The sequence below is a fragment of the Typopeltis vanoorti genome, chromosome 20 (genome assembly GCF_054136105.1).
Source record: "Typopeltis vanoorti isolate ZY-2024b chromosome 20, IOZ_Tvanoo_1.0, whole genome shotgun sequence".
Classification (NCBI taxonomy): domain Eukaryota; kingdom Metazoa; phylum Arthropoda; class Arachnida; order Uropygi; family Thelyphonidae; genus Typopeltis; species Typopeltis vanoorti.
In genome coordinates, this window is record NC_143568.1 from 110131263 (window position 1) to 110155040 (window position 23778).

Sequence of the window (23778 nt, forward strand, 5' to 3'; positions counted from 1 at the left end):
TTTTTGGAAAATTTTCTAGTGTTTTTTTCTTTTTATTTTTGGGAGACAAGGGCCCATGGCTCCCTCCCTGGGTGCGCCACTGCCTGCTGCATTAATTGCCTAAAATCCCTAATGAGGAAACGCAACCCGTCTCGGACGGACGAGAAATCGGTGGAACGCTGAAAAAGGGAACGTATTAGTAGTTCGTGATGAGAAAGACCATTACCGAAAAGAACATTAATACATTAATGCAGTGACTATTTTACATATCATCCTCTTGCTTTTGATCCTACTACTAGCAAATTAGAGTTCTCTCCTCATCGGATGCCATTAAAAATTCTAATAGTCTTAGCTATCATTCTATAATTGACTAAAGATCGAAAAAGATGTGACAAAACGGATATGCTTACTTCCTTTGGAGAATAAAAAGAATTAGCACATTTATTCGTAAAATAAAATGAATAAATCTTATAGCAAAATAAAATGTTTTAAATAATATTTTTTTGCAATATTAATATTTCTATTGTTTCGGATAATATCAGGATAGCTGGATGAAAAAACCTGTTGACCTGGTGATGGAATATAGCTTCTTGGGCTGGTGGTAGGCTACAGCTACCTTCTCTTCTTGATTGTTTACTATCAAAAAATTGAAACTTTATATTTGTGAAAATGAATGAGTCTTTTGGTTTCGTTGCTGTCGATATGGAATGCTTATGTTGTATTCCATTGTTTCTAAATTCTGACAAATTTCAAAAGCAAAAATAAGAATAATTCTGATTTACATGTAGCGACCGCAGTAATCTGACTTGAAATTTTAAGGGAAAAACATACTAGTAAGTTCTCGGTACAGTAGTTTGTTTTGTTGTACAGCAGAACTCCAACAGATCTGTCAGTACGTAGAGAGATGCCAATTGTTGGTATTCAGGTTGGGCAATGTGGAAATCAACTCGGTTTAGAATTTTATAATAGCATATCAAAAGTAGTTTCTGAGTGTGGAAAAATTAAAAACTGTGACTTGAACTTTATAAGTGAAACCAGTGATAGGTGAATAAAAATTTTGCGATTCTAGTCGCTGTTACCTCATTGCCTGAGGATTTTTTAATACTCGCGATAGTATCTGTGCATAAAAAAAAAAAAATGTATTTACGTGTTATTGTAATAAGAAAAATTTTGATCTGAACTTTTTGTAGATAGTGCATGAAATTTTTTGTGGAACTTTTATTTCAGAATATACTTCCTCATACTTTGACTGGTAAATGAGTGATACAGCAGAAATAATCTGGCCTCATAACCAGAGCTGTTTTGGCTTTAATTCCAAACAACCCAGCCATGTTATCTAGTAGTTTGTTATTAGGTAAACTGGTTTGCTTTTTTTTTTTTTTTTTAATTAACATCTTTCCATCAGAATTCATTATTTCTGGTCATTTGAGTGATATAGATAGTGCAGTGTAGACTTAGCATCCAGTTCTGCTGTGTCATGTGGAGTAGTCTTCAATGATGAATCCTAGAACTTAATAGAGGTGCCATATAATAAAAATGAATGCACTTCCTTTGGAAACTGATTGGTAAAAACTGATGCTAGTGTACTGAAGGCTATGAGTCCATATCCAGCATAATTGTAACTTTTCTTTGGATGATTTTATGTAGTTTCTTGAGCTTTATAAGAGCTTGTGCTTGTGTCTTTGATAGCTCTTGAAAATTGACTGTTAAACAAGCTCAATGCAAAACAAAATGCTCTGGCAGAATCAAGGAGATAAATTTCTCAACAAGGGGAAATAATATAAAAATTACACACATGAATAAGAATCTACAATACAGTAGCTAAAACCTACCTATCTACCTACCATACTTTATGGCAGTAAGATGTTGTGGTTATAGCCTTTAGGCTGTTTAGGGGGCAGCTATATATATATATGTCACCATCTAGGGAAATAACTGAGCAAGGTGGTATCCTGTTGCCTTCCTTGCCATACTATATCCTATGACTGTAGTTTGTGTGTTCACAGGGCCAGTTTCCTGCTTGCAGATGAAAAACCCATCAGATAAACAGGCAGAAAAAACCCTGCTGTCCCCGCCCAAGATTGGCTAACTTGGCTATGGCTGCAGAAGATCCTTAAGCTCCTCACGTTGTTGACAGGAATCGAGGACACTCCTTCCCCAGGCATACGGTTGCGAAGTGCATAGCCACTAGGCTAACCGCATGGATGGCAGTGAGATAAGGACAATAAAAATAAAAGCAGATGAAAGAAGAATTGAATCATCAGCAATGAAATTTCTGCACAGAACTGAAGGAGTCTCAATAATGCACAAAATGAAAATCAGTGAAATCAGAAATAAACTTGAAATTACAAACTCCCTAAATGAAACAGTTGTTTGCTATAGAGAAAAATGGAAAACCTAACCTAACCTAAACAGATTCCAAATTATCACCTAAAAGATACCCACTACAGAGGAAGACCCTTAAAAAGATGGAATTGAGTCTGGAACAGGCCACTTAGTCTATAAGCCTGGAATGGAAGAAGATATCATATTTTATAAAATTATTCATCTGTCAGAATAATTGTACATACTGTACATACTTTTCATGCTATAATAACGCTGCACATGTGTCACTGTTTTCTCACTCTGATAAGATTTGAAATATAGTGTGAACTGCTTTGCTGGGACAGAAAAATTTTTTTCTGTGCTAAATGTGAAGAAATATATGCTGAAGAACAAACCCAGTCATCTTATTAAATATTTATTGTCATTAATATACCAAGATATTAATTTAAAAGTTGTATTTTTTAAATAAATATCTGTTTTAATTTTTATAGAATACTTCACATGAGAATGGATTGAAGGTCTGTGGGCTTGAAAATCTAGTTGATAGACAAAATATTAAGGCCATGATAGAATCAGATAACTTATTAAAGATATTGTATAGACTGGACACTGAAGACTTTTCAGTACATGGCAGAAAGGGTGAGAGCAAGGGATCACTCCTGAAAATTGTATTAGAATGTGCTTAGCAAGGACATGTTAGGACTAGAGTTTTTGCTTGTTGGGTGGTGAGTAGGTTTCCAGAAGTGGTTGTGAAGGCTGTGTCAATGAATGAGGTTAATGAGAGGCATTGTGTGAATAATGTAATAATAATACTTTTAGTTTGGCTTGAAGTATAATTGTGTACTGTGATAAAATGGTAAGAACATCTTAGTTTCACTAAATAAAATATATTGCTAGAAAACTGTTAGATTGATATTATTTTATGAAAAGTGTGGGAGTGCAAGAATTTTTTTTTTTTTTTTTTTTTTTTTACACACACACAAAAAGGGACATCTCAATAAGATTGAAACCATTCTCTTGAATACTGACTATTAAATGGCAAGAAATGAGATTTCATAATTTCCAATAAATTTGCAAGGTTATTCAAATAGTATTGTGAAGCCTTCTTACCTAAACATGAATGAATGAATGACAATTTTTTACATTTGGGATTAGTCAAATGAAAAATAAATAGATAAAAAATATACATAAGCTGGTCTGGTTGGCCACATGGATACTCCTGCTTCACTTTGTTCCTTAATGTTCTCAACAGCCATTGTATGTTCCAGAGATGTTAGTTAAATTAAACTAAAGAAACAGCTTTATTAAACATTTTTACTTTATTGTATTCATGTTTATTACCTGTTAAACATATAATACCATAAAGTTTTTTCTTGGTTTCATCTATTATCCAAGTGTAAGTAAACAAAGGTCGTATGTGAAGTCATTTCACGACTGGGCTACTTGCGTATAGAGGCTAATGACTTCACGTCAATTGCCTTAGTATCCCATCATGCAATGTGCATATCCTTATGGACTGTGTATCCTTATCATATCGAGCCATTAAGATACGTGCGCATCTGTCCATACCCTTATGGCTCCCACTGATGAGACCTTAGTGAAGGTCAAAACTGGTCTGGATAATGGCCTTTCTCATAATGCACTATCTGATCAAAAGTATTTAGACACCTACTTGAAGCTGTAATCAGGCTATTCCTGTGACACACTTTCCAGTAGTGGACATGAATACGGGCCTGGGTCCACCCTTTGCTTCTATGACAGCACTAACTTTGCCAGGGAGACTTTCCACCAGGTATCGGAATGTCTCTGGAGGAATGGCAGCCCATTCTTCCTGAAGAGCTGTAGCCAGAGCAGTTCGTGATGTAGGTCATTGGGGTCTGGAGGGAAGTTAGCGTTCTCATTCATCCCAAAGGTGTTCTATGGGATTCAGGTCAGGGCTCTGGGCCAGCCAGTCCATTTCTGGAATGTTATTGTCCACAAACCATTCCCTCACAGACCTTGCTTTATGACAGGTAGCATTGTCATGCTTATACAGACAATAGTCATCACCAAATTGATCTTCTACCATAGACATCTTGGAACGCAACAGATCAAAATGTTCTTCTGCATTTAGATTTCTGTGTAGATTTATGAGAGGGCCAAGTCCATTCCATGAAATTACCCCCACACTGTAATGCCACCTCCTCCAAATTTCACTGTTGGCACCACACACACTTGCAGGAATCGTTCTCCAGGCATTTGCCACATTCAGATCCTCCCATCAGACTGCCACATGGTAAAGCATGATTCAACACTCCAAATCACATGTTTCCAGTTGTCCAATGTCCAGTGGTGTCGCTCTTTACACCACTGCAGGCGGTGCTTAGTGTTCACAGGAGAAATGTTTGGTTTATAGGCAGCTGCTCGACCATGAAACCCCATTCCTCTTAACTCTCGACGCATAGTCATGGTGCTGGCTAGACAGTTAGTAGCACTGCAGAACTCCTGGGTGATTGTTTCACTCGATGTCTGACGATTTCCAGTGATTTCTTAGTGTTCACAGGAGAAATGTTTGGTTTATGGGCAGCTGCTCGATCATGGAACCCCATTCCTCTTAACTCTCGACGCATAGTCATGGTGCTGGCTAGACAGTTAGTAGCACTGCAGAACTCCTGGGTGATTGTTTCACTCGATGTCTGGCGATTTCCACAAACCACCTTATTCAACACTCGACGGTCTCTGTCTGTCATTAAATGCGGCTTACCCGACCGTGGTTTTGTTGTTGTGCCTTCATGATTCCACTTCACAATCATGTCACCAATTGTTGACTTGGGCAACTTGAGGAGGGTTGAAATGTCTGACAGATTTCTTACTGATGTGGCTACCAATAACTAGTCCACATTTGAAGTTACTGATAATTCTGCTCATACTTCTTATCACTGAACAACACACAGCTCCATGCCTCCTTTTATACTGGTAAGTGAAGTCATAGTGACATCTAGATGTCAGTTTACAAATTACAGAGGGGTTTCCAGATACTTTTGATGAGATAGTGTATATGTCTGTAAGAATACATGTCCCTAATCCTAATGCTATTTACTGAAATATCTAATATGAAATAACTAATGAAAATCCTGTGGAAGCTACGGTCGGTTTTTTTGGTTTACAGGATGAAAAACCTAAGTATCTGGGAGAAACAACCTGCTTGCCCATTCAAGAGATCGACTAACTCGGAAACCAGTCAACAAAGATGCTTAGAGTTCCTCTAGTTGTCAACTAGAATTAAACTTATGATGCCCTTTCTGGGTGTCTGGCTCAGTGGAAGGCACATCCACTGAGCTACACATGCAATATGGGTTCTTGCGTCTCTAGGAGGAAAAGCCTGTTTGCCCATACTAGAGATCAGCTAACTTGGGAACTGGTCAAAAAAGGCTTAGTAAAAGTTTCCCCTAGTCATCAACTAGAATTGAACTTACAATGCCCTTTCTTCAGGCAGATTACACAAATCGTAAATTTTTGATGTACACATTTTTCTACCAATGCTTTCTGTGGGCATTGTTTAATTGAATTGCCATAGGATTAATATATCTATCATTAACAAAGCTGTCAATTAACACATCTTTATTTTTTGGTTGTAAAGTAATTTGATTTTATTCTGTTGACCAACACATCATTCTCGTTAACCATAATAATATATTATTGAAGATGATTTACTGACCAAGTAACGTATTAACTACACTGTTGTTGATGAGAATGTCAACTTTTCTTTCATTTCTAATTTATTAACAAATAAATCTTTATTCATAGCTGATGCTTTTTTATAACAACTTTGAATGTATTTTGAATGGTATCACATTCTTTTATACAAATGCACAAACTTTTAAAAATATTGTGGCTTTCTGAGTCTAGGATGATGATGTTCATGATATCAGAATGCATAGTGGTAATTATGTTGTCAGAAGAGACTGATTAGTTAAAAAAAAAAAAAAAAAAAAAGGAGGGAGCATGCTACCACTTTCAGAGATTTAGACTCAGATCGATGACATACCCAATCCCTATTTGGGATATTAAGACAGTGTGGTGCATGATAATTATGGGGTCTATATAGTGGAGGGCAAGAGTTTTTTTTTTTAATGTATATATATTTATTATTATTATTATTAGATACTTCCAGGGAGTCCAAAAACTCATCGAGGGAGGGCACCTGCTCTACAACTCTGTCTCCACCACTCAATACACCAACTGACCGCAACTACACCAATGCCATCTACCGCCAACCACTGCCACTAGTATTTCCAAAGACAATCACAAACATCTATGCCTGCAGCGGAATTTGAACTTGCAGCCGTTTGGCTGGAGAGCAGATATGCTAACCACTTGGCCAGCCAGCCTGGCATATTAAAAAAAAAATATTATTACTACTCCATGGCTGGAACTGTTGTGGGTGCCATGACTGTGAATGAGTTCACAGTCATGACACCCACAACAGACTCTGGCAACCTATTCCAGTCATTCACTACTCTCCAAGCAAAAAATTTAGTTCTAACATCCTTGCTAACTACACTCTTACTCAGTTTCCATGGATGGCTCTTAGTTCTCCCACCAACACCTGTTCAAAAAAATTTCTCTGAATTAATCTTGTAAGAACCCCCTCAGTAATTTGTTTGTCTCAATCATATCACCCCTTTTCTGGCTATCAACTAGTTTCTGTTACCCACAAATGTTCAATCTGTTTGCTTAAGGTTCATTCCGTAGACCTGCTACCATCTTGGTCATTCATCTCTGAATCCTCTCCACTTCCTCCTCCTCATGAAGAAACCCTGGTGCCTAGATCTGTGCACAGTAGTCAAGATGGGATCTTATTAAGGCTTGATAAAGAAAAAACAATTACCTGCTTGTCTCTGTTTGTCAACGTATTCTTCAATAACCAAGTGATCTAATGAGCTGCTTTAGCCACTTTTGATTATTAAAATTTACTTATAATCATTATCTAATTGGAAATTATTAAATGTGCTTGTATTTTTTGTGTTGTTATAATAATAAAGAAATAAGGTGCGAGGATGAATAAGAATGAGAAGATATGCTGAGTAAATTTGCACAAGCTATCCTAAGTCAGTGGAAATCATAGTATGCATACCAATTTGGCTACCGTGGCAATTAATCAGTATATATGGTTCACCTGCTGTTCATTTCCTCTACCCAATCATTGAATTGGTCTCATACTGTGGCTGTATAGTTTTTTGAATGCTGGATACTCTAATTTTTCTCTTCATATGCATAAAATTGACTTGAAACACATTTTGATTTTAGTTATGTATATATCCTGGTATAAATATAAATTTGGATAGAGTAATCTACCATTTATTTGACCTTCAAAACAACGATCTTTCAATTAACCGACCCTTGTATGTCAACTGACTTCTCTATAGAGCACCATGTAATAGTACTTCAATTATCTTACTCTTCAGTTATCCAAACTCGCTGTTCTGATAATTGAAGAGTCATGCTATTGCCATCCTTGATAATAATGATGTAAAATATCTTATTTTGCTTCTGTATGTTCCATTCAGAAAAGAAAAAATTTTTATTATTACCGTTACATGACACCTCTAAGGAGTCATTGTGTGAAAACGCTACACCACCTGTCTACACTATGTAACCCTCCGCCTACACTATACCATTTTCAACCAACAGGTTGAAAATGGTATAATGTAGACCCTCCCTCTCCATGTCACCCCAATTTTCTAGGAGGGAAAACACCTACCACCTCTGTATGAGATCAAATAGTTTGCCTTCAGTGAAAAAGGGCATATATGCCTTTTTTTTTTCTGAAGACAAACTGGATTCTTCTCATCATTATGACCAGAATCGAAACTCAGATCTTTTCCATTCAAAGGACAGTTTGTTGCGTCATTCTTCTAACTACAGAGGAATTTTACCCTAAACATAGATTAGTACTCAATTATAATGAAATTTCATATAATCAATAAACAGAAAATTAATTGTAAATGAAAATATTATTTTTATTTCCATAGATTTTTTCAGAAAAGTACTAAAGAATTACTTCTTGCAAGAGCGGTTTTAATCGACACAGAACCAAAGGTAAGAGAATTCTTGTAATGCTGAATATCTTTGAATATTAATAAGAATTTAACCCATTGTTAATGCTAGATAACTAAATTAAACCTGATTTAATTGAGTTATTTAGCATTAACAATTAAATTAATCCACTTAAACAATTAAGTACCTTCTGGATTTCTGTTTAGGACACAGATTTAGTTATTACTGACACCATGTTCCAACATAAAAATGGGCACACATTCACTTGGTGAAAATATGCAAGAAATAAGAAAAATCTCATTGACTATGTTATTGTTGAGAGTGACATTTTCCCACTGGTTCAGGACACAAGAGTATGCAGGGGATTTGAAATTGGAAGTGATCACCATTTACAGTGATTAAAGGAATTATCACCAAATCCAAATCAGACTTTGAAAGGGCCAGATGCTGCAAACTCACCTCCTGTCCAAATGGTGGTCTCTCCTTCTGGTCTCTTGCCAAGGCCATTGGGTGCAACTTTTGCCCTCCCAGATTTCCACTACTGTCACATTCAGATGGTACTGTTTTCATCCTCACCTAAAGACAAGACTGATTTACTGGCATCACTCTTCTTTTCCAATTCCTGCATTGATCACCAGGGCAAAGTTCCCACCACTCTATTGAGAACTGCTCTCTCTCTCCCTCCCTCTCCATGTCACTCATAGCATTCCACCTTTAGAAATCCAAAGAATCCTTAATAGCCTGAACTTAAATAGCATCTGGTTCTGATGGTATCCCATCCCTGTTGTGTTAAAAACTTGTGCCCCAGAACTAACACCTATCCCTATTCAACTGGACAGCTATCCTACAACATGGCATCAGGTCCACATCCAGCCCATCCCAAAGAAAGATGATAAAGGTCAACCAACAAACTACCATCCAATTGCTCTCACTTTTGTTCTCTTTAAAATTATCGAGAATTATCTAAAATTATATCAACAAACAACTTTTGAACCACCTAGAGACCTATCAACTGATCAGTGACTACTAGTATAGATTCTGCCCCTCGCGATCTACAGCTGATCCTCTAGCTTTCACCACCCACCTCTGGACTCAAGCCATAGAAAAATTTGTAGAAACTCGTGGTTGTCCTTGACATTTCAAAGGCATTTGATTGAGGTTGTCACTGAGGCCTGCTTAAACTCAACTGGATCGTCAGCTTTCTCACTGGTCGCTCATTACATGTCATTGTAAACGGTTCCTTTCCTCAGATTTCCCCACAAATGCAGGATTATCCCCCTCCCAGGTTCTGTTCTTTCAGCCACTCTCTTCCTCTTTTATATAAATGACCTGCTCTCAGAGACTTCCAATCTTATCACTGTCATTCATCATCAATATGGATCATATTATGAAGGATTGGCACTAAACCTGATATCAAAATTAGTTATTCACATTTGGAATCATTGTACACTGTATGGTCACTTCTGTACCTCAGAGTTTTGGGAGTGAATTTGTTTGCCAGAAGAGGTGGTAGGGTTGCAGATGCCCTTTCCACACAGAGTTGGCAGGACAGTCAAAAACACCTCATCACTGATATATTGCCCACATTGGAATTCAAACCCACATCCTCATGGCTGGAGAGTGGATATGCTAAGCACTCAGCCAACCAGGCCAGCATATCAAAATTAGAGATGCGATGTTATACTTCTAAATGCATCCAGTGCAATTCTGTAGGATTCCCTGATTACGTTGAATGATTGTAATAAATTTGGTATGAAAATTGACAATAAAAAAATGATGAAAATAGGAGGAAGCATTGAAAACAGAAACTGTATCCTGAATAGAAAACCCATGAAACAAGTGAAACATTTCATCTATTTAGTCACAGTTTTTAGTGAAGATTACAAATTATTAAATTTGGAAATAGACAGAAGAATTAGCAAATGCAGGATGGTTGGAAGTCAACTGAATAAATGTATATGAAAATTTGCATTTTCATTTACAAAATTATATGAAATTAGTGAAAGCACTAAATTAGCTTTATACAAGACATTGTTGTGATTTGCCATAAATCTACGCACATCTATGTATACACAAAGATTCGCACCAATATCCAACACAAAAAAATAGGGGTCATCAGTGCCTTCAAAGAAAGAACCCTAATAATTTGCTCTGATTAGCAGTAGCTAAAGAATGAGTATGAAATTATAAAGAATGACTATAACAGAAAAACAGTTCACAAGATCCTAATGCAACTAATGATAAAATAAGATTACAAAACTGCCTTAGCCATACTGTACATTAGGGAAATATCAGAAAAATAGAACACTGTATGAATATAATATTAAGGCAACATTTAAACCTCCCACAAAATTTGAAAACATACTTAGCGCATGTAAAGATCTCCTTCCTTGCCTTGCGTAGTTAGGGGTCTACAGATTCCAATGCACCTGAAACTTACCCTATAGGGCAATATTTCCCAACTTTTTTGGATCAATGCCTCAAAGATTTTGATTCCCCCCCCCCCCCCCCCCCCACGGACACTGGTGAGTGTTTTGAGTATATCAGTGATGAGGTGACGAATGCAACATCATTTTCTAATTGCCCCCCTGTGGGGCATATGCCCCACGTTGAGAAACACTGCTATAGGGAAAACAGTGCACAATTCAAGTAAGAAAATATGAACACAGATGACACATCCAGTTCCTTCATTATTAAAACAGGCCTTTCTGATCATGCATTCCAAACATGTCACAGAATTAATTGGATAGGCACTAAATACCGTATTTGCTGGCGTATAAGATGCACTTTTTTTCTTTGAAAATAGGTCTGAAAAACAGGGTGCGTCTTATACGCCAGTACTCAGGTTTTTATTACTTTCATTTCTGGAAATTTTCTCTGTTCCGAGTTACGTGATTTCTTTCTTTCTTGCTTCCTTGTGGTGTGTGAGATCATTCCAGTCTATCCATAACTGGAATACATTCTAGTATTCTGGTTATGGATAGATAACATTTGGTCTAGTCATTCTTGCGGACTGTTGAAGAAGCCTGCCCTGCTAGTATGGGATCAGTTTCGTTCTCACAGAAGAGAAGATGTTAAAAATAAACTCATGGAATTGAAAACTCAGTTAGCTGTAGTTCCAGGGGGTCTAACTAGTCAGCTTCAACCTTCAGATGTCTGTATTAAGAAACCATTTAAGGGATTTATGAAGAAGTGGAACAGCTGGATGCAGTCTTCAGATTTTAAGATTATACTATCAGGAAGAAGGAAAAGGCCTAGCATTTGAGTGGGTCAAAGCTTGATGAAATGCTGTGAAAACTGTTACAGTGGTTAAATCATTTAAGAAGTGTGGCATTAGTAATGCACTGGGTGGTACAGAGGACAATTTGTTGAATGAGGACTCAGATTAGAAGAGGCTTTAAGTGTCTCTTCATTTAGCTCTGGAGATGAATTTCTGGGTTTTGACAAAGAAGATTAAAAGGTGGGTACTCTTTTTTAGTTAGATTAGGTATTTGTTGAAAGCAGACCTACTTATTACTTTATATTTGAAATACTGTAAATTCATTATAATATTCAGTGATAAAGTTTTTTTCCTAAAAAATGTGTACAAAAAAGGTGGTGCGTCTTATATGCCGTCAAATATGGTAATTACACAGCACTAAAATTCGGTTTGATGAAAATTCAAAGAAGCTTGTGAGATGCTGATTCATCATTCGTGTTGAGACTGGGTCAGTCTCAACATGAATGATGGATTAGCAATTCCAAGAGTTTGGAAGACCCATGTACAACCATATAGCATTCAGATATAGAACATCAGAAAATGAGATTGCAGAACCCAACACAAGAAAACTGGACAGAACCTAAAGATAACAGGACTGTAGAGTAGAAATTGATGTAGTTCAGCTTTCTTTTAATATTTTTTATCATTTTTATTTTATTATACTTTTTTAAAATAATTTTTTGATTTAATTTAATTTTTTTGTAATTTAAAAAAATATTTTTTTTATTTTACATTTTACTCTTCCCATCTTTCAACTCTCACCAGAAGTCAGGCTTGTATAAACAGTTAACAAAGCAGTTGTACTATAGATTACTTATGTGTATTGTGATGTAGTTTGTGTTTTAGTTCATGTATATCCACATGGTTAGCCGAGTGGTTACTCATTCCGCAACCATATGCTTGGGAAAGGAGTGTCATGCATTCGATTCTCGTTGCCAACATGAGGAGCTATGGATCTCTCTCAGACATAGCCAAGTTAGCTGGTCTTGGGCATGGACTGCAGGGTTTTTCTCCCCAGTTTATCTGGGGTTTTTCCTCTCTACAAAGCAGGCAAACCAGTCTTAAGAACACAATGCTCACAGACAATTACACATGGTTGAGCTTGGGGGTAACTACTCCACTTCATAGTGAGTTATGCAAAAATGGGGGTCCAAGGCCCTACATGGGGCTGTAGTTCCGAAGAAGAGGTTCATGTGTGTGTATATATATATATATATATATACTAGGGGGGCTTGGCCCAACGCCTACGGTGCCCAAACCCCCGAGTTCCGGACTGGTAGGCCGGTTCTCCTTGAATTCTGAAGACTCGACACTCAGGATAGCCCCTGAGTTTCAAAACGTTTCAAATAACTTGACAAAAAACGTGACACAAAAAACGTTACAATAAAAGGCTTATCATTTTATATTATAGGGTAGATATATATTCCTGATGGTGACCTTGGTATGGATGTCAAAATGTTGTGCATTATTTTTCTTAGTTGTCAGTGAAGTAATTGCTCTATTGCATGTGTTCTTGTTTCTGTAAATTCTACACAATGAATGCTGACTGCCATGTAACCTTGAGAAAAAGATTTGATCACAGACCGTAGACCACAGATTGATCTACAAGAGTTCTATGAGAGCTCTGAGAAAGACTAGGGGAGTCAACAGATGGCATCAATGGCAGTATTATATTAATAACCAGGATATCCAGAAAGAGTTTGACATTGTTAGCATTCAGGAATGTGTTAGAAGAGTTAATCCCAGGTGGTATGGCTAGTTACAGAATGAGATCAGAAACATTAGTGAAACAAGTGTTCTTTACAAGGATGGCCATAAAAAAAAAACAGAGAAAAACTAAGATCTAGGTGGGTTGATGCAGTAAAACGTGCCTTAGAAGACAGAAGTATAAGATCTGATAATAGTCTTGTCAGATAACAGATTCATTTTGAAGAAAATTGTTAATAGGAAGTTAGTACTAGATGAAAATTTATTATTATTATTATTATTACAATTATTATTACAGGGAGTCCAAAGACTCATCAAGGGAGGGTACCTACTCTACAACTCTCCGTATCCACCAACTGCAACTACCTTCATCTACACCAACACCATCTATCGCCGACTACCACTATTAGTATTTTCACAGACAAACATCCATGCCCACAGTGGGATTCGAACCCACAGCCTTTGGCTGGAGAGCAGATACGCTAACCACTCAGCCAACCAGGCTGGCAGAAGTTATATCATTACTATCATAATATCCTGTGCAACCCTTCCCTCCCAAGGACATATATCAGGAATTTGATGATGAAAACTTAATCCACTTAAAATTTAAACTGAATTGTTAACACTTAAATGCTTATTTATCATTTAACATTTGCCTTACCCTTTTTTAAATTTAATTTATAAAATTAAAAATTTTGATAAACAATTCTATGTGACCACAATATCTAAAAAATGCAAAAATATAACTCTCATTTACAAAATATTTTGAGAACAATATTAATGGTTTATTGGAAAGTTGCTATTCGTAGTCAATCATTGAACAAGATAAAAAAAAGGTTTTGTGTTGTTCCACTAGCAGCATTAAGAGTACTACTGGGGAGTTGGTTGGTTAGAGTATAGCTACTAACATTAGATCTCCATGGACTCAAATCTTTACTTTGGGTGGTCCTCATTGTCACATGCAAAGATCATTACATGTGTTAAATTACTTCACTGTTTCCATACTCACTGCACTTGCAGGAAATGTATACCACCGACGATGGTCTGCTATTTCCAGACCGAAATATTTGGTTAAATAAATATCTTTCTTGTGATTACGTGATTATATCATTCAGTCTTATGTCGCAAGTATCCTTAAAACAACAAATGTATACCACTCGCCATGCAAAAAAAAAAAAAAAAAAAAAACTGCTCCTTACACCTTTTTCACACCCTTTTATATAGCTTCTAGGGATCACCTGTTATTTTGCCCTTGTCTTTCTTCATTCCTTGAAACTCTTTTTCACATTAATCTGTTAACAATTTCCTTACTTACTTAGATTTCAATCAATCCCTTCCTATCTACCAGTTTCTTCAAAACACTCCCTCAATCTTTCTTTATCCAGATAGACCTGATAGCACATCACTATATCCCCTTGAAAACCAGGTGACCAACTCTCATGCAGTAATTCACATACAGCTTGACAGGGCCATATACAGTGTGATCAAGGATTTATACAGTGGAACCATAAGTTGTTTATTCTTTTTGTCAATTGTGATATCCTCACAATTCTAGCAAAGTGGTCCCTTTCCTAGAAATATCCTGTCCTTTCCACCATCATTTCCAGATTCTTTATTTCCTCTTCTCTTTCAAGTTATACTCATCTGATAATATTTTGTTGTTCTTTCATATATCCCTTGCATATTTTGTCCTTATCTTCATTTTATTTACTGATGTATACATTCTCTATATGTCAGTTTATCCTGTCTATTATGAAAGGCATCTCAGTAATTTGTTAAAATGTTGGACAGCAATTGCTCTTGTTTTACCAGGCCTAGCAAATATAGTAATAATGTTTGCCAATTCTGGAGCAGCAACCATGGAAGTACCTGTAGAAGAGTGACAGAGCTGAAACACTGCACTTATGGAATAAGAGGTTGAAGTGAGCCTATGAGGGAAGGATCATCTCTCAGCTGAATTGCTCTCCTCTGGACAGCACCAAGAATTTTTAAGTAGGTTTTAGGTGCACCACCCCAAATGTATGAACTATAATCTAAGGATGGGCAAATTCGGAATTTGATTAGTAGGTGGGTGGGTGTAAAATAGCTTCTTGGGCAGAAAATAATGCCTAGTTTTTTAGAGGCTGAGGAAGCTTGATGTGATATGTTTGTGCCAAGAGAAGTTGGAGGTAAATGTCAGTCAAAGCAGAGGGATAGATCCTGTCTAGTGATGTGTGTATTACTGAGAATGAGGGTAAGTGAGCTGAGATCCCTTTTGCAAGAGAAAAGGCAGGACTGCATTTTGGCAACATTGAAGATCACTAGGTTATCCTTGTTTCACTAAAGGATGGTATGGAGATCTGTGTTTTAAGGCACTGGTTGCAGATGATCTTGATGTAAGGGATGTCTGGGAACTGCATCATGGTTTGTCAAAGGAGCAGGATGAGTGGAGAGTGCTATCATTGGCAAAGCTATGGATAGGATGTGGTAATTGAGAGTAATTATGTACAAGAGAAAGAGTGGTGGGAGAACGGAGCCCTCAGGTACTCCTGTATTGGTGGCAAAGCTTGAAGAGAGGGTGTCTTCCACCATGACAGACAGTGAGCAACCAGAGAGAAAGCTGGCTATCCAGTTACAGAGGGTGGCAGGTAGGCCAAAGGAAGGGAGTTTGCGAAGCTGACCTTGATGCCAAACGCAATCGAAAGCCTTGGAAACATCAAGGGTAATAGCACGTTTCTCTGAACCTTTCCATTGCATGTTTCCAATAGTAAGTGATGTAGGCTAAGATATCAGCCATGGATCTAGATTGGCAGAATCCATATTGGTTGTCGCTGATTTGCTGGTAAGCTTCTAGTTAGTGAAGAAGTTGACCATTTGATAACTTTCTCTATTATTTTGAAGAGGATAAAGGTGATGACAATTGTCAGTAGTTGGATGGTAGACTTTTGTCTCCCTTTTTTGGAATGGGTTGAATATATACATTTCCATGAGATAGAATAGGTTGCAGCTGAGTATAGAAGATTGAAGAGACAATAGGGGACAGGTGTTAGCTCTGGAGCACAATGTTTGAGTACGATAGGAGAGATACTATCAGGACCAGACAACTTTGTAGGGTTCAGGTTGTCTAATATTCTTCTTATGTCTTTCTGCTGAAAGGCCACAGGAGGCATATGGTGCTCAGTTGCTGGTATGGAAGGAGGTGATTTGTGATCATTATCTATGCAGGAGTCACAGAGGAAAAGAGTGATACTAGGAGATCAGCTTTTTCTTTAGGTGCTGTAACAGTCTTTCTGCTGAAAGGCCACAGGATGCATATGATGCTCAGTTGCTGGTGTGGAAGGAGGTGATTTGTGATCATTATCTCCACAGGAATCGCAGAGTAAAAGAGTGATGCTAGGGTCAGCTTTTTCTTTAGGTGTCATCTGGATGGGAAAAAGCAGTGGGAGCACAAGTGAGCAGAAATAGCATCCATTGGCTTTTTTGAGGGATCAGAAGGCACGGCTACCATTTGAACAAGAGAAGAGTTTGCTGTTGGATTTGCTGATAGTTAATTGGCATTTATTGCATGCTTCTGAATAGGCTTAGTATGAAGCTTGGGTTCTTGATGCAAGCCACATGTGGTAAGCTGATTTTTTTTCTTCTACTGCTTTCATACATCATCTGTTGAATCAGGTCTTGTAAGTGGATGAAAATTTTAGATGAAATCATGCCCTTGAGGATGATTTTTGTGACTCATTCAGTGCAGGTGTCTGGGTTAGAAGAACAGAAACAATAGTCATGCAATGGTCTCCAGATGGTTCTAGAGACCATCCCACTTTGTAGTGCCAGAGGGCACAAGGTTGGATGTGGTCAGAGAAAGGGGCCTTCTGTGAGACTGGAAACATGCACTAGATTCTGGTCTGAGTTGCAGAGAGGGGAGAGAGAACTTCTACAGTGTGTCTGGAACTAGTTAATAAAAGATCAAGGGTATTGGGAGAGTGGAGGGGATTATCTGGAATTTGCATATGTAGCTGCACGATTTCCTTCAGATTGTTGCTTATAGCAAAAATTTCTGCATCATGTCTGGCTTAATCTCTGTAGTGTTGGAGAAGGGGAGCTAGGTGGAGTTGTGGAACATTCAGGTCACTGCAGATTATGACTTCATTGTTTGGGCAGCTGGATTGTAGATGATAATTTTGTGGAGAGGATGATGAAAAGTTTTTGTGGTTTTTAGAGATTAGAGACCCGTAAATACAGCAGATGAATATTACTAAGTGGAGCAAGGAAAACTTCAGCCAGAAGAGGTCATGAGCAGGGGATTCGAAATGGGGTATTTTCTGGTAAGTTTCTAGAATCATAATTTGGGCATTGAAGGTGAACTGTGGTTGATGTAGCTATAATTTGTGTTTCTGTTAAGAGTAGGAGGTCTGGTTTGGATGTCTGTAAGTGGTGAAGAATGTTGTTTATGTTGGAATTTATGCTATAGATGTTTATAAAGTGGATATGGAAATGATTTTTTTTTTTTTTTTTTTTTTTTGATAGGAATCCTTGTAAATTTGGAATATTGTGTTTGGTTTGAATTGTTTGGATGAACTGGTTGTTGAGGGGGATTTATTATGTCCTTAGTGTTGTGTCATTGTTTGTCTGTTTCATTTTTGGTTTGTCATTAGATGAAAGGAAAGAGTGGGGATATGCAGTGGTGGGGAGGGAGGGAGATAGACTTGTGAACATGACACCCATACAGACAGTGACCAGTCTCCTTGCCATTCCGTGGCCTTGATGGTGTCTCCCATGTACTACTTTGACTCCCTCACCAGACATGACCTGGCAGAGTTTGTGGCATCAGGATTATGTGCCATTTGACTGGGAATGTATGCTATCTGGCGGTCAGGCATTACCACTGGTTTATCTGCTATATCCTCAAAATGGGGGAGTGCCTGGTCTCTAAGTATGTTAGTCATGTCCTTGAAGGGTATCACTCACACTGCATGGAGAAGGGGGTGGAACCCCCCCCCCTTGCTTTGGAGGTCAAACATAGCATTCACCACTTCTGACCCTCAATAAGCAGGATGGTGGTGTTTCACCAGATGAAGGTCATCTTCCTCCTAGTCTAGTTGGCATTTCCTCTTAACTAGGAAGATATCCTTTTGCACTAGGAAGATATCTGCAATGCTCACTACAAACGCTAGAGCCCCTTTTATGGAAATAGGCTACACCACAGGAAGGCAAGATTGACTCGACAGGGAGAGGCTGTATATAGCACATCCCTAACCGTTAGTGGTCCAAATCATCTTCATGTATTGTTTTTTATCGATCTCTGTCTTCAGGTTTTCTTCCTATCATAATATTTCTCCTGGTCATTTTCTGAAGGCCCCCATGATAGTGCTCATTAGTTGGCAAGGCATACTGGTTTAAATTTAAAGCCTGCTGTAGGCTTGGATGTTTGTGAATGTCTCCCATCTGAAGGCATTTACTAGTGTATTTCATTGCCTAGTGGAGACCACTGCCTTCCTTATTGGAGGCTTGAATGTTCCACATTTGGTTTCTAGAACAGCGTTTCTGGATTATGTTAAAAAAAATATATATATATATACACGACAAAAAAAGTGAAAAAATTACAAAAAAATCTGTTAATCCATCCAGTTTACTAATGTACTGTTGGCGTATATTCTTTTTGTGGGTTGGAGCAACATTAAAAAACAATGCATAATCTCTCCAGAAAGTACATAATACAAATTTTTGTCTATGATATATTTTGTAGATCAGTATTGCAGCAGTAAATTATCAATGATTTATTTTATTTTAATCATTTAGCTCAGTTTTTTGATAATTTAAAACACAACAACCAAATTTTTGTTTATTTTAAAGGTTGTACAAGAAATTAAAGTTGCAGCCAAACAATATGGCACGTGGCAATATCATCCTGATAGATATTATGTTCAACGACAAGGAGCTGCTAATAACTGGGCTTATGGATATTCCAGATATGGTTCTGAGGCACAGGAAGAGGTCTTGGAAATACTTAGGAAAGAAGTGGAATGCTGTGACTGGTTAAGTGGTTTTCTACAGTTAATGTCTGTAGCTGGAGGGACTGGCAGTGGCCTTGGTACATTTTTGACAGAGCAAATAAGAGATGCTTATCCTAAAACTTGCTTATTAAATCAGGTTAGTTTGTGTTGGCTACGGACAGGGCTGTAATTACACTTTACATAAGGCTGGTGGCCTTATGTAAAGTGTAAACCCGAGGCCCTAATTTTTCAGCCCCCCCCCCCAAGCTAGAGCCTTGTGTGCCTGTACATAAGTACGGCCTTATCTACAGGCACATGTACTTTATAACAATATTATTTAATCTTATTTTATTTATTTATTTTACAATCAGCAGTATTTTACAATTGTCACAATTAATTTTACAATTATCTGAGCTAGTAGGAAAATCTAAGGTAACCATTCGCCATGGCAGTCAATGACCAGAGAGGAAACTAGCAATCTGTTTTAAGTCATTAGAAATAAGTGTTTTTAATAAACATGCAACATTACTATTTTTTTTTTTTTATTTATGTAGTTACATGTTTATTTGTTATTTATCTGTTTAATTTTGATTTGCTGTAATGGTGCTCGTGGATGCCTAACTCTTCACCTAAATATCACATGTATCACATCATAAACTTTATTGTAATACATTTAACTTCAAATATTCTATTTAACTTTGTATGTTATTAACATCTTTATACAATAATTATTGGCACTGATAGTAACTGGGTCTTAGCATAAAATTCTGAAAGAAATAAAGTTTTTGTAAGAGATCCTGTAAACATTTTCATCATGTTCTTAACTCTTGTTTCAGGATGTTCTCACAAATAATTTATGGTTCCACAGCACTGGTATGGTTGGCTGAGCAGAGTTGAAGAACAAAAATGCTCTTCAACTGACAGGCTATCTTGCATTTGGAGACCTGAAGTGGCTTATGAAAAAAAAGTTCCATTTCTGGTCTCTGGAGCATTGTTTCTGACTTATCCAACCCTTAGTCCCCACACATACATGGGTTCACATGAAAAAAAAAGTTTTTGGAATGTTTAACATGGACACTAGCCACAGATTAATTCACTGTATGATTCATTCTTGATTTTTTTTTCATATGAATTCTAAAGCAATATTACTTGTTTGTGTTTATTAAAAACATGAATAATGAACACATGAAACAAGGTTTATTGGTTCTTATATTTTGCTTCCTGTTAAAAGGGCATCTATAAAGAGAGAATGCACTAATGGTAAAACAACATTGAAAAGGTGACATACATCAAGTATCATAAGTTTACACCTGATATACTATAAAAATGGAGGAAAACTCACATTGAAACTTATTTATTGTAGAATTTTTGCCTAAGTGTCATAGACATCTTCAGTACAGGATTATAGAACACAATCATACATTAACAGACAATTCTAAAAAGTGCCACCTTAGTAGCTAATGTAAATTTAATTATCTTACATTAGCTAATGAAAAACCAGCTAATCTAAGATGATTAAAATGGTCTGTAAAATAAAGTTTTTTTTTTTTTTTTTTTTAAATCTGCTAATCTTTTTTATCTCCCATAAAGGAGATAGTTTTAGATTGTTGTAACTTAAACAGATCCAATTGTTCTACATCTATCTCCATAAAGGAGGTAGTTTAGATTGTTGTAACTTAAACAGATCCAATTGTCTACATCTATATCTATAAAAGAGGTAGATGTAGACAATTGGATCTGTTTAAGTTATAACATAAGAGTAAAGTTTCACACTTTTCTTTGTAAAGATGTTCTCTGAGGAAACAACTTTTATGAAGGACTCTTGTCTTGTTCCGATGAACGCTATGTTTAGTACAGGTAGCATGCTCAGCAAGTATAGACCAGTGATTCCCAACCTTTTCCACTTGTGTATCCCTTTTAAACCCATTTCTATAAATTGTACCCCTTGTTTTTAAAATAGCTGTTTTTAAATATTGACACTTTTGTTCAGTGCCTATCTTAATGTAATGCACTTACTTATGCTCAGTCAATAACTGAACTAATAATGCATCTAAAGTCAATAATGCATGCTGATGTCATTGGACACCAAATTTAGTGAATTCAAAATATCTGATATTTCTTTGGTGTCTAAAAAATTAGGATTCCTCTTTTGCTCAAGGTTGAACAGTTTTTAACCTTGTTTAGTTAACAAAATCCATCCATCCATTGAGTACTGCTCACACACATTTGGGGCAGTGTTCCAAAAGTTTCCTAAAAATACTTGACACAATACAGAAGAGAGCAATCAGACTCATTAATGCCCCATCTCTGACCGACTCACTCCAACCACTTTTGCATAAGTATTTATTATCTGCTGCATGCATAAATATTTTCATGGCAAATGTTCATTGATAATTTCTGTTCTCTCTCTCTCTCTAACAAATCCATTGAACCACATGCAGCTGCCACCCAACATGTCTTCACAGTTCAACTCCAAACCCACAGAATAAGTTTTTTCCCCTGCTCTTTCATTCCAACTGCTGCTGCGCTCTGTAACAGCCTCTCCTCCTTACTCAAATCTCTTTCCATACATAGCACTAATGTACTGTAGGTTGACCAACCAGCCTCTCGGTATGGATCCAAAATAAAAATAAATGTTAATAAATGCTATTTGTTGTTTGGAGTTATGTTTATTAAAAGAACACATAAGACCACAGTAATAATTTTTTAATTAATAAGGTACAGATATTTCATACTAAAACTAATAGTATATCTTCAGTGTCACATAAACAGTTATAGGAATGGAATACAAGTAACGAACATTCGGTGGATCACCTATTAAAATACAATTGTTGCTGCATACCAGAAGCAATAGAAAATAATAATTAATTAATATTTAAGATAATTGTTTGTTTGTTTTTTTATTGATTACATAAAATAAAAGTCTCCCAGATCTTTGTGAGAGAGAGAGAGAGAGAGAGACGATCATTTCGGTTTAAATTCGGTCGGTGTAAAATAGCTTCACAACTTTCTTTAAAAAGGTGTTCATATTTGAACCTGCATCTACGGAGGAGAATAGTTTTATCCCACTGGATATTATGAGTAGTGTTAATACTGTATTGTGCTAGACCAGACTTCTGAGGTTTGTTGTATTCAATATAATATTGATGTTCTTTAATTTTTTTTTTTTCCACAGAACAGCCAGTTTGTCCAAAATAAGAAACATTGCATTCACATGGTATTTAGTAAACACCAGCCAAAGATAGAGATGACAGTTTATCTTATGTAGAAGGCAGTAAAGAGGAAATTTTGTTGATAGGAACATAAGTGGAAATCAATTGTATTTTCAAAATTATACCTATAGGTTCTGAGATTCCAGGAATGTAAGGGATTGGAACTCTGCAGACTGTTGAAGAAACCTTAGGTATTGGAACATCAAATCCAACAGATAATTGCATCTTATGTTCCAATACTTGAGGTTTCTTCAACAGTCCACAGAGTTCCAATCCCTTACATTCCAGGAATCTCAGCACCTATAGGTAGAATTTTGAAAAAGTACCAATTGATTCCCACTTATGTTCCTATCAACAAAATTTCCTCTTTATTGCCTTCTACAAAAAAATAAAATGTCATCTCTATCTTTGGCTGGCATTTATCAAATACCATGTGAATGCGATGTTTCTTATTTTGGACAAACTGGCCCTTCTGTGGAAAAAAAAAAATTAAAGAACATCAGTATTATATTGAATACAACAAACCTCAGAAGTCTGGTCTAGCACAACACAGTATTAACACTACTCATAATATCCAGTGGGATAAAGCTATTCTCCTCCGTAGATGCAGGTTCAAATATGAACACCTTTTTAAAGAAAGTTGTGAAGCTATTTTACATAGACCGAATTTAAATGGCAATGATTGTCTCTCTCTCTCTCTCTTGAAGATCTGGGAGACTTTTATTTTATGTAATCAATAAAAAAACAAACAATTATCTTAGAAAATAATAATTAATTAATATTTATCGTTTCCTAGCATGCAGCAATAATTGTATTTTAATAGATCCACCAAATGTTCGTTACTTGTATTCCATTCCTATAACTGTTTATGTGACACTGAAGATGTACTATTAGTTTTAGTATGAAATATCTGTACCTTATTAATTAAAAAGTTATTACTCTGATCTTACGTGTTCTTTTAATAATTATGCTATGCCACAGGTGCCTCTGAAAATAAAAATGGAGTTATGTTTGAAACAACTATTATTATTACGGGTATCTCCATAGAGTTAATAGATTCATTGCAGGAAACCCAAACTATGAAAACAGTATCTATCATATCTCTTCTTCAATTTCGTTTACAGACGAAGAACTCACAACTGATTAAGCAATGTATTCCACTCATTCACCAACAATTGTATTTTAATAGATCCAACGAATGTTTGTTACTTGTATTCCATTCCTATAATTGTTTATGACACTGAAGATGTACTATTAGTTTTAGTATAAAATATCTGTACCTTATTAATTA

The 23778-nt window shown here is 36.5% G+C and overlaps 1 protein-coding gene across 2 annotated transcripts in view; it reads left to right on the top strand.

The window, feature by feature from the left end:
• The first annotated feature begins 695 nt into the window (after positions 1-695).
• Positions 696-23778, top strand: part of LOC150095786 (tubulin delta chain-like) — a 35902-nt gene continuing 12819 nt past the window's right edge. For both annotated transcript variants that reach the window (XM_090410399.1, XM_090410400.1), the window contains exons 1-3: positions 696-1023; positions 8319-8385; positions 19136-19432. In XM_090410399.1, coding sequence (XP_090266525.1) covers positions 884-1023; positions 8319-8385; positions 19136-19432 — 504 coding nt within the window. In that variant the 5' untranslated portion in view covers positions 696-883. The remainder of the gene's footprint in view (positions 1024-8318; positions 8386-19135; positions 19433-23778) is intronic.